This window comes from Podarcis cretensis, assembly GCF_951804945.1.
Source record: "Podarcis cretensis genome assembly, chromosome: 2".
NCBI classification, from domain to species: domain Eukaryota; kingdom Metazoa; phylum Chordata; class Lepidosauria; order Squamata; family Lacertidae; genus Podarcis; species Podarcis cretensis.
In genome coordinates, this window is record NC_137171.1 from 113,281,023 (window position 1) to 113,293,295 (window position 12,273).

Here is a 12,273-nt window from a genome sequence, read left to right on the forward strand (position 1 = left end):
AACTATTCTATTGGCCCTCATTACCTGAGATTACGATTTGAGGGAGGGAAGCATTAAATGATCACATTATTCACGTGGGATATGGACACCTCATGCAACTAAATAGAAACAATGCAACGTGTCAGACACTGAGCTGACTGAAATTAATAATAATTTAAGATGAATTCCACACCAGTCTCAAAAGCGAGGTTGTGAATAGGCCAGTGGTATTGTGACTTCAACACCTGAAACCATGAAGGCTTCAGACTTGTGCCCCCTCCAAAAAAGGGGGGGGGGAGTGAGGAGGGTAGCCTCAGATTCTTAGAGAATGACAGAAGAAGCTCTTCTGCCAATAACAAATCCGTGAGTGGGGTGTGTCTGAGAGATAATAAATTATGTTTTCCCATGCTGTTAGGAAGATTAAAAATGCCTCGTGCTGCTGGAGTTATTTTGAAAATAATATAACTAAAATTGTGGGGAAAGCAAGGCTCTCGCTGAGGGCAACGGGCTGTCTGGGAAAACCTGCTGCTCCTGTAGCAATTCTGCTGCTTATTGAATGCGTTTAGCCACCTTTCTAAAGAAAACAGGCTGAAGGCAGCTGGCAATTGAAACACACACACAACGGGATTAGTGCCCAGATGGGAGACAGCCGGGAGCCAGACGTAAGCTGACCTGAGCTTTGAAAAGAGGAAGCCCAACGTACGTCCAATGATACGTGCCTGTTTTCCAAGTGTAATAAAATATTTGCCGAGTTGCTAAGAGACCAAGTGGTGATGCAGGATGCGGCTCACTGCCCCGATTCAAATTTCACCCCGTCTATGAACTCACTAGGAAGCCCCGGGTTCACCTCTCCCCAAAATATAATTACCACTGGCAGACGATCGCACTTTGGGAAGTGGAGGAGGGGGAAACCCCACACACCAAAAAAATCTGAGGAAACATTTGCCGGGCAGAAGTCAGCCTTGCAAAATCTCCTTGTCATTCTCCACACAACATGCGCACAAGGCATCCTTTGTCTGGCCCTGAATGGCAGCTGCCTCGCGATGCAGGGCAGTTCCCCGAGAAGGAACGGCGATCTCCTATAAGGAACAAACTATTATTGGAGCAAGAGCATATTGCGCTGGTCCTGGCCCGACTGCACTGTTTGCCAATTAGTTTCTGGGCCCAACTCAAAGCGTTGGTTTTTGACCTTCAAAGCCTTAAATGGCTCAGGACCACAATACCTCAGGGATTGCCTCTCTCCATAAAGGTAAAGACCCCTGGATGGTTAAGTCCAGTCAAAGGCGACTATGGGGTTGTGGTGCTCATCTTGCTTTCAGGCCAAGGGAGCCAACGTTTGTCCACAGGCAGCTTTCTGGGTCATGTGGCCAGCATGGCTAAGCCGCTTCTGGCGCAACAGAACACCATGACAGAAACCAGAGCGCATGGAAACGCCATTTACCTTCCCAACACAGCGGTAGCTATTTATCTACTTGCACTAGCGTGCTTTCCGACTGCTAGGTTGGCAGGAGCTGGGAAAGAAGCAACGGGAGCTCACCCCGTCGCGGGGATTCGAACCGCCAACCTTCTGATCAGCAAGCCCAAGAGGCCCAGTGGTTCAGACCACAGTGCCACCTGCGTCCCTCCCTCTCTCCATATAAACCTTTCTTTGTGTGCCTCTTCTGTGGGAGGTCTGTAGACTGGCAATATTCCGCTTTTGAAGACGCCCACATTACCAGCCCTCGCTGGTAAGGAGTGGATTTCACAGCTTTAAGTACGGGTTGTGTGAAGAAGTCCTTTCTCTTCCCCGATTCCATCTAAACATTAGGAAGAACTTCCTGACAGTAAGAGCTGTTCAACAGTGGAATTTGCTGCCAAGGAGTGTGTTGGAGTCTCCTTCTTTGGAGGTCTTTAAGCAGAGGCTTGACAACCATATGTCAGGAGTGCTCTGATGGTGTTTCCTGCTTGGCAGGGGGTTGGACTCAATGGCCCTTGTGGTCTCTTCCAACTCTATGATTCTATGTTTCTATGACTGACCCAACAACAATATGAAACACAAGGACAAGGGCAGAGTCACCCCTTGACCCCCCCCCCGGCAGAAGCCAGCAGGAAGGTTTACTTATTTATTAAATTTAGATAACTGCCCTTCCTCCAAAGATCTCAGGATGGTTCACAGGACAAAAATGAGGGGGAAAGCAGGAAATAAAGGGTTTAAAAACAAAAACAAGACGTGGTGCACAGCCTCTGCTGTCAGGGGGTAGTTTTGGCTCGCCGGCAACTTTAAATTTATTTCTCAGGGCACACCAGCAGTTTTCTTGTGGCAACGATGGTGTTTTTCAGTGCAGATTTTAGGATTTTCTGCCCTGACCTTATACCATGGTCAGACCGCCAGTCCCTGTAGCTTAGGGTTGGTTGTGCCAGGTGTGGGAGCCTCCAGATGTTGCTGAATTGCCAACTCCCATCAACCCCAGCGGGCATGGGCCAGGGAATGATGGGAGTTGTAGTTCAGCAATGTCTGATGAGCGGTAGCATCTCTGCATGTGGTATAAAGAATCCTAAGCAGCATGGATTCAAGTACTGACACGGCGTAAGGCGGCTTCTGCTCCTTGTTCATCCTACCAGGCAGCGGAGCTCTCATGTTTCAGATGCAAATCTTTCCAAGATCTACCTGGAGAGGCCGGGGATTGAATCTGGAGCCTTCCGCATGGAAAACAAGTGCTTTACCACTGAGCTAACAGTCCTGCACCCCCATAACAACCTCCCAGCGTCGGAAGCTTTCTAGCGCTACACTTGAGTCAGCAGCACCTTGCCAAAGAGTTTGCCCAGAGAGCAGCAGCCCGTTACCTTTTCTGTACAGGTAAAACACAGCGAGCGGGGAAGAGTAGTAGGAAATGGACCACAGCACGGAAGCCTGCAGGGACAGAGCAAAGGAAGGGCTTAAGTCACACAGAGAACAGGCTTTTCCTAGGCATTTCAGGGGGCTCGTTGACAAAGGCCCTGGTGTTTTAAGCGACAGAGAGAAGGGAGCCACGGGAGCCAGTTTAATGCTCAGAGAGACGAGAGAATCAACTCTGCAATGTGCAGCGCTGCATCCATGGCTACTAGCGGAAGCCAAGGGGGACTGGGTTGCGAGTAAACATGCTTTCACTGAGCTGCTCCTAATGAGGTCTTGCTTCTCTCAACAACCTCTTAGTAAAAGGTTACATTCTGGGCCAGGGAGAGGTGGAAACCCAAATTCCTCGGGACAGGCACCAGCTGCCCTACACCTGACTATGCAGGATCAACAGCACTCTGGATTGCACCGTCACAGAATGGAGGATCATGTGAGGGACGTGTGCTGGGATTCTTGAATGCTTCCCCCTGTAAACAAACAAACAGCCCTCCACGCCTGTAGAAAACTAGTGCAACAGGGGGAAGGGTTTAATGCATACTTTCCCTGCCGTGCTAGATTATTACATGCAAGAAAGAAGACCGGTTTTATTTTATTTTTAAGCCCCACGCTGCCTGAAACGTGGCTTTTGTCCGCCACATGTACTCCGTGAGCAGCTCACTACGGCACCCCCATGTGCCGGAGCAGCTAGCTACGCCCCTGAGTTAAGTAGAACCCCCTAAGCTTCCAACGCATTTTGCAGAATGAGTATACCACATGACACCGGTCCTGAGAGACCTGCATTGGCTCCCAGTATGTTTCTGAGCACAATTCAAAGTGTTGGTGCTGACCTTTAAAGCCCCAAACGGCCTCGGCCCAGTATACCTGAAGGAGCGTCTCCACCCCTATCGTTCAGCCCAGACACTGAGGTCCAGCGCTGAGGGCCTTCTGGCGGTTCCCTCACTGCGAGAAGTGAGGTTACAGGAAACCAGGCAGAGGGCCTTTTCGGTAGCGGTGCCCGCCCTGTGGAACGCCCTCCCTTCAGATGTCAAGGAAATAAGCAGCTATCTTATTTTAAAAGACATCTGAAGGCAGCCCTGTTTAGGGAAGTTTTAAATATTTAATGCTGTATTGTTTTAACACTAGATTGGGAGCTGCTCAGAGTGGCTGGGGAAACTCAGCCAGATGGGTGGGGTATAAATAATAGATTATTATTATTATTATTATTATTATTATTATTATTATTATTTTACACTGCCACTAGGTCGTCTAGAACAGCTGGGAGATAACGAGCACATTGGCGGACATAACGCACAGAGTATGTACTCACCAGGGCGAGGATGCTGTCCGCATGTTTTTCAAGCGTCCGTGGTTGGTAGTAAGATTCCTGTTGAAAAGAAACAAAACACTTGCTGAATATGGGCTTAGGTCTTTTGAAGAAGGGCTAGAGGAGGGAAAGGAGAGAAGGATGGTTTTCTTTTGAAAAGCTGGTGCACGAGGGTTTTTTTTTGGGGGGTGGACCCGGTGCTTCAAAGAAGTTAACCAATTAACTCCTGCACTCGTATCTGTAGGCAACACGACCCTAGTTCCCAAATGACAGGAAACTTTTACTGATGCTGTATTGTTACTCATGTAAACCACAGAAACATTTCTGATTTCTCATATTGGCTTCAGGACTTCTTCCCGGGACTGCATCCTCATGCCTGGTGACTTAGCATTTGTATGTTGCGAACTACCCTGAGATCTACGAATGAGGGTGGTATAAAAATTTACTAAATAGTAATAATAATAATGGAAGGAAAAAGAAAAAAAAGGGAGGAAGAGAGAGAGAAAGAGAAACCGAGCAGGTGATATAGAAAAACCTGCTCCTTTTCCTTTATGGGGTATCCAAGAGCCCGTTTAGAGTCCTTAAGTGGGTTCCCTATTGGTAGGAGAAAATAACAGAGGCCAACCAGAGAAAATTGAGAAGCAAAGCAGCTAGTAAGCCTGATCTTTATTAAACTGTTGCAACAGGGTCCTCACTCACCACACGCAGGGAAGGCAGAGGAACCCAGAACAATGGTGCACAAGCCCTTATATGAACTTTTGAAACTGCCAACCCTGTAGCCCAAGACCACCACCCCAAACATCATAAATACATAACAGGAGGCGGTACTCTGTTGGCCAGGATATCTGTTAATGGTCACTGAATGCTTTACCTGGGCAGCCTGGCCATTCTTTTGTGATGGTAAACTTTTAGTTCCTGAATTCAGGTCACAGGCTCGCCCTATTCATACACAAAGATGCCCTTAAGACAGGATTTGTATGCAAAAGGACAAAGGGAAGGCTTTCCCCATTTCCTCCCTCCTTCAGAGAAATATTTGAGGTCCATCTGGGAGAGTCAAAATCGGTTCATGATTGCTCTCCTGTACTACAGTGGTACCTCAGGTTAAGAACTTAATTCGTTCTGGAGGTCCGTTCTTAACCTGAAACTGTTCTTAACCTGAGGTACCACTTTAGCTAATGGAGCCTCCCACTGCTGCCGCCCCCCGATTTCTGTTCTCATCCTGAAGCAAAGTTCTTAACCCGAGGTATTATTTCTGGGTTAGCAGAGTCTGTAACCTGAAGTGTCTGTAACCTGAAGCATCTGTAACCCAAGGTACCACTGTATTTCAGACACGTGATTTATATACTTATGTACATTGGTACCTCGGGTTAAGTACTTAATTCGTTCCGGAGGTCCTTTTTAACCTGAAACCTTTAGCTAATGGGGCCTCCTGCTGCTACTGCACTGCCGGAGCACGATTTCTGTTCTCATCCTGAAGCAAAGTTTTTAACCCGAGGTAATATTTCTGGGTTAGCAGAGTCTGCAACCTGAAGCATATGTAACCTGAAGCATATGTAACCCGAGGTACCACTGTATGTGTTTGCCTTGTACATTTATGAACGTTTATTTTATATTTCTATAGTACAGTATCCAGAAGCGGACCTAAAACCTGAGCTCTCACTCCAATGTATGCTCACGGGCAGAACGCATAGTGGGACGACTGCTTTAATAAACACACCCATCTGAAAAGCTACATCGACAGACCTGGGGGCTGTGCCCCTTGGGCTTAGCCTAGCGGTGGTGGTTTGGAATTATCATGGGCCACTGTAAACTAAATTGCTGTGCTAGTGGAAGCCAGCACCACAATTCTTGCTCATGCAGTGAGACTCCCTGCTGCCCAATCGGCCCAAAAGGGTCAGGAGAACCCCCAGATGAAGGAGTAGAGGGGAGATCATCTCCTCAGGGACAGCCTTTCCCAACCTGTTCCGGCTCTCCAGTGGCTTGGGGCTACTGGGACTGGTGGGAGTTGTAGCCTAAAACGTCCAGAGGGCAGCAGGTTGTCCTATGAACACAGCAGCCATTTGGTGAGTTTAGCCGCCATCTTCTTCACGACGACGTATCGCAAGTCCGGGGAATTTCTGGCCCTCCAGGTGTGGCTGAACTACAACTCCCGCCAGCCCCAAATGCAGGGATGGTGGGAGTTATAGCTCAGGCACGTGTGGAGAGCCAAAGGTTCCTCAGACTGGATTTCATCTCAAGCCAGCGACACTGCACAGCTTCACATGCAATATATAGCCAGTTGCCAGCAATGGGATGGTGCAATGCTGTCGCAGCCAAGGATCAAGGCAGGTGAGTAAGCTGTTGTTGCAGCGTTAAAGAAAGTGCAAAGCGTTCTCTTCTAAATGATAAGGGATTAAGCTCATGCATGCTGCCCTTTGTTCCCTGGCAGAAAGGCGGGGCCCACATGTGATTACAGTGGTACCTCGGGTTAAGTACTAATTCGTTCCGGAGGTCAGTACTTAACCTGAAACTGTTCTTAACCTGAGGTATCACTTTAGCTAATGGGGCCTCCTGCTGCTGCCGCACCACCGGAGCCCGATTTCTCTTCTCGTCCTGAAGCAAAGTTCTTAACCTGAAGCACTATTTCTGGGTTAGTGGAGTCTGTAACATGAAACGTATGTAACCCGAGGTACCACTGTAGTAGCTCTCCCTCTACAAAGCTTGATTTTTATGGATACAGAGTGCAGGTTTATTCATCTTCAATGCTGCACACCACCTCCCTTGCTCACTTCTTGAGGCAGAAAGTAATGACTGGGCTGCATCCAACAAAGTCCTTGCACACGCAGAACAAATTCTGTGAGCACAGCAGAACTTCCCCTCCCTCTCCCGGCAACCCCCCCCCCAAAAAAAAAACCTGCTCTAGGTTTCCAGCCAACCTATCAGAGCAGATCTGAGGGTGCCGTGGGGGTGGGGAGAGAAGGCAGGAAGTACAAAGTGATGTACTGCAATTCTGCATTTCTGGGAAGCTGCAAGGCCCAATAATTGCACAATACAGGCGAGGATGAAAAGTGAAACCGAAAGCAGCGACTCTAGAAATAAGTACACCTTCCTTGGTATTGTGATGTCTCAATATATTTTAGTGGCTAGATTAACCGTTTGGTACACAGCGCTGAAGATGTTGCTTGTTCTCCACCTGCCACCATTTTTATTTATTACCGTATTTTTCGCTCTATAAGACGCACTTTTCCCCTCCTAAAAAGTAAGGGGAAATGTGTGTGAGTCTTATGGAGCGAATGCAGGCTGCGCACCTATTGCTGAAGCCAGGAGATCAAGAGGGATCGGTGCACACCAATCCCTCTTGCTCTCCTGGCTTCAGCGATAGCCACGCAAAGCCTCTTAAGCGCAGCGGGAGTGTTCCTGCCTCTTCGCTCAGGAGGCTTTGCGTTGAGGCTTCCCGGTCGCTGTCGTGGCTTGTGGCTTAGCCACGCGCAGCCTCTTCCGAGCAGGGGAAGCCTTCATCCCGCTGCCCGGGAGAGGCTGTGTGCGGCTGTCCCAGAAGCCAGAACAGTAAGAGGCTATCCCAGAAGCCAGATCCCTCTTGCTGTTCTGGCTTCTGGGATTCAGAATATTTTTTTTTTCTTGTTTTCCTCCTCCAAAACAGGTTTGTCTTATGGTCTGGTGCGTCTTATAGAGCGAAAAATACGGTACCTCTGTGTGGAGGGAGTTCCACAACTTAGGGGCTGCCACAGATAAAGTCTTATCCTAGGCCAAAGTCACAAGTTTCTGAAGGTGCTGGAGCAACTAGCAGGGTCTCCTCGGCGGGATCTTAACACCTGAGGAGGTCTGAAAGGGAGGATAATCTGGGGTCTAAGTTTTTAGAGCTTTAAATGCCGCATGAGCACCTTGAACTGGAAACCAGTATAGCTCTTTTAAAACAGGGGTTGTGCGAGATCCATAATGGAACCTCAGCCAGTAATTTGGCTGCTACGTTTTGGATCAGCTGTAATTTCTGAGCTGTCTTTAAGGGTAGCTCCACACAGAGCCAAGTGCAACAATCCAATCTGGAAGTTACCAGAGCATGGAGTACTGGGGCCAACTAATTTCTGTCCAGAAGGGGCTGTGGCTGGCGAAACGGCCAGAGTTGGAAAGACATTACTAGTCACTGCCACCTGAGCGTCCAGTAAGGTAAAGTACAGTAGTGCCCCGCAAGACGAACGTCTCGCAAGATGGAAAACCCGCTAGACGAAAGGGTTTTCCGTTTTGGAGGCGCTTCGCTAAACGAATTTCTCTATGGGGTTGCTTCGCAAGACGAAAAAATCTTGCGAGTTCCCGCGGTTATTTTCCACTTTCCCCCCCTTTCCCTTTCCGCTGATAAGCCGCTTAACAGCTGATCGCTAAAAGCCGCTAGACTGCTAATAGCGCTAATCCGCTAAGCTGTCAATGGGCTTGCTTCGCAAGACGAAAAAACCGCTAGACGAAGAGAATCGTGGAACGGATTCTTTTCGTCTTGCGAGGCACCACTGTAAAGGGACACCTGACCATTAGGTCCAGTCGTGGCCAACTCTGGGGCTGCGGCGCTCATCTCGCTTTACTGGCCGAGGGAGCCAGCGTACAGCTTCCGGGTCATGTGGCCAGCATGACTAAGCCGCTTCTGGCGAACCAGAGCAGCGCACGGAAACGCCGTTTACCTTCCCACCGGAGCAGTACCTATTTATCTACTTGCACTTTGATGTGCTTTTGAACTGCTAGGTTGGCAGGAGCAGGGACCGAGCAATGGGAGCTCACCCTGTCGCGGGGATTCGAACCGCCAACCTTCTGATCGGTAAGTCCTATGCTCTGTGGTTTAACCCACAGTGCCACCCGCGTCCCACTGAGCGTCCAGTGAAAAGTGCCAAATCTAGGGGTACCCCATAGCGACCGACCTGCTCCTTCCAGGGGAGGGCAACCCTGTCCAGAACAGGCAGTCTCCCCACCTCTCTGACTTGAAAACTTGGGACATGGAACACAGACATATTCGCAGGATTCAGCTTCTATTTATTGGCCTGCACCCGGCCTATCACCACCTCCAAGCATTGGTCTAGTTTCTCAACTCTCTCTACCGATTCAGTCACCCAGGAACCTGCTTAGCTTCAACAAGGTGGTGGCCTTATGCGCCTTCAGATGAGGCTCTGGTTCCTGACCACTGGCCGCGCTGGCTGCGGATGATGAAGGTCCAACATCTGGAAGGATGCAGGCTAGGCCCTCCTGACGCAGGGCACCGTACAAAACTCAAGTCAAAAGCAAAATGGCCACTAAGGCACAGCTTTTGGAAGATGCGGCCTTGCAGCCATGCGTGCCAGGAAGAATATAGGCGAAAGTTAAGTCAGCCTTGGAAACAAAAATATCTGCTTATCCCACTAGACAAGGCAGTAGTGATGTACACAAGGACGCTGCAGATAACAAGAAACATTGAGCAACCTGATTCTCCCAATTCCCATACTGCAAGCTGTGTGTGAGTTGCTAGCATGTAACGAATACAGCCTTTTCCTCCCAACAGGTTTGCCCAGACAGGCATCAGGAATGAACTAGGACAGTGATTTCCAAACAGGAATCCTGGGGTTTCATGGAAGCTAACTAATTAAGGGACTGTAACTTTGCATGTAAAAGGTTCAGTGCTGGCATCTTCAGATAGCGCTGGGCAATGCTACTGCCTGGAACCTTTGACAGTGTTTGCTATGAAGTGTGGACTGGCTTTTGTCAACCTGGTGCCCTCCATATATTTGGGGATGCAATTCCCATCAGTTCCCCCCCCCCCCAGCACCGCTGGCTGAGTTATATAGGTCAATGGTTTGACGAAGCATAGGGTAGCTTTCTATTTTCCTAACCTGTCTGATCTTTGGGAATCTTCCTCATTGACCTGGCTCCAGGTACCCCATCTTCTGAATCTGGGCAGGTAGGGACTGTGGTGGCAGCCTGCCTACAGAACACCCTCTCTTTTAAAGATATTGGAAAGGCACCATCTTCAAAGGGTTGCAGATGCCAAGTACATTAACTCTCTTAAGATACTGGAAATGCACCAACTTTGAAAGGTTGCAGGGCCAAGTGCATACACTTCAATTTCCCCAGGCCAGGCATTTGGCACTGACTCCCCTTCCAGCTCGCTGACTGCTTGAAACTGATGTTCGTTTTGCTATTATTCTCTCTGCTTTTCCTTTCTTAAATTTTAAAATATTGCTTCCATTTGTTTCTTATAAATGAGAGGTGCATTGAGGGATTTCACACAAAAATACGAGGCATATCTTTTTTAAAAATAGAGAAACAGATTCTCGCCAGGCAGATATTCATCAGGGGCAGCCTATTCTATCCCAACAGTGCCTTGTCAAAAAAAGTTACACCTGTTGGATCTTTGCAATGCAACTGTAAGGATATTGTGGCAATGCTAATTTTGAACAGGGGCGGGGAAACAGAAGAGAAAGTATTGTACAAAAGGATGCAACATTCCAGCTATTGTTCTCCATTCCTCCTTCAAGGCTAGTCACTGTTTTGGAAAACATCCTCAAGGCCGGAATAATCCATCCCCACCCCCGTGTTTTATGATGGCCTCATCCCAGAAAGGTGGCCCCAGACCCTCAGTAATGACATTGTCCACGATGGGCGTGTGCCATGTTTAAATAAGGGGCTCAGTAATTGGATTTTTTCATACCTCTTCCTCCACCCCCCCCGCAATCCTAATGGTATCGCCCACTGGTATCCCGGACTCTCCATGAGACTTAGGCTGCTCTATGCTGACATCAAGGAAAGCAGGGCAATGCCCACCCCCTTAAGAGTAATGGTTTCGCCCCCCAACCCTATGCAGGTAAAGGGCGACGAGGGAGATACCAAGTCTCCGAAAGGGGGGGGAGAGAAAAGAGTTGATAGAGCTCACCCAAGACGGTTCTAGCGGGGCCTGCGACGTGTCTTCTGCCTCGGCCCTGAGGCGACGGGGTCTGATGGGGTCCCGCTCCCGGTAGACCCGGTACAGCCGTGGGCCCAGAACGCAGCTCAGCAGCTTCGCCATCTTGGGACGGACCTGAAGCCAAAACGGCACCGGCAGGGAGAGGGTGGGGAGGAGCTACATTTCCGGGTTTCGTACAGGAAGGGAACCGGGACAAAATACTTCTGGTCTCCCTCCCTCCCCCCCCCCTTTCTTCCCAGAACGCGATTCCGGCGCCTGCTCTTCCCTTCTGCTTTCTAGGGCCGCTAACGCAAGGGGGCGTCCGCGTCGCTCTAGCCCTTAAAGGAACCGCAGCCCTATTTTGCTTGAGAATAAATCTCATTGAATTTAGTGGGATTCAGTTCCAACCCTGCTGAGGATGTTTAGGCATACAGTCCAGTCCCAACCTTATTTACACAAACGTTGTTGCTGTTGTTGTTGTTGCTGTTGTTGTTGTTGTTGTTGTTGTGATTATGATTATTATCAGTGCTTTTTCTGGGAGGGGGGGGGACACAGGGGTACGCATAGCCCTCAACATTTTGTGAATCTTTGTGCTTTTTTCCATTTACTGTATTAATTTCTCCCGATCTGAACTATAAAATGGTGGTTTTCTTGAGTCAAAATGAGAGTACCCCTAAACATTTTTTTTAAAGTAAAAAAGCACTGATTATTATTACACTGGACAGAAATCAAGGCATGGGTGTAACCAGGATTTGTGTGGTGGGGGAGGGGGGAGAACCTCAGTTAGTTAAGTATTTTTTTATTGTTTTACATGATTTAGGTGGGGAGAGAGCAGCCCCCTGCCCCCCTTGCCTCTGCCCATGACTCAAGATAGAGAAAAAAATCTAAGAACTGCTAAAACATAGGAAAAAACAATCATTAATTTTTAATTAAATATTGGTAGAATTAAAACTATTAAAACTAAAACCACACTAATAATTACAATAGAAACAGCACAGTAGCAGCCCTCTCATGAAAAGCAGTCGGTTCCCCCAAGCCTGTTGGAACAAGAAGATAGTCACCCGCTGGTGGAAGGAGGGCAAGGAGGCAGCCAGGCTAGCTTCTCCAGGGAGGGAGTTCCAGAATCTGGGAGCCATCACTGAGAAGACCCTCTCCTGCGTCTCCACTAAGTGTGCCTGTGAGGGTGGCAGGACTGAGAGAAGGGCCTCTACCCTGAAGATCTCAAAG

General features: G+C 48.7%; 1 protein-coding gene across 1 annotated transcript in view; it reads right to left on the reverse strand.

Annotated features, from left to right (window-relative positions):
* The window catches only part of ABHD16A (abhydrolase domain containing 16A, phospholipase), a 36,753-nt gene extending 25,437 nt beyond the window's left edge, over positions 1-11,316 (reverse strand). Inside the window, exons 1-3 of the mRNA XM_079963355.1 lie at positions 11,038-11,316; positions 4,158-4,214; positions 2,803-2,869 (exon numbers count right to left, since the gene is read on the reverse strand). Coding sequence (XP_079819481.1) covers positions 2,803-2,869; positions 4,158-4,214; positions 11,038-11,169 — 256 coding nt within the window. The 5' untranslated portion in view covers positions 11,170-11,316. The remainder of the gene's footprint in view (positions 1-2,802; positions 2,870-4,157; positions 4,215-11,037) is intronic.
* Positions 11,317-12,273: the final 957 nt, after the last annotated feature.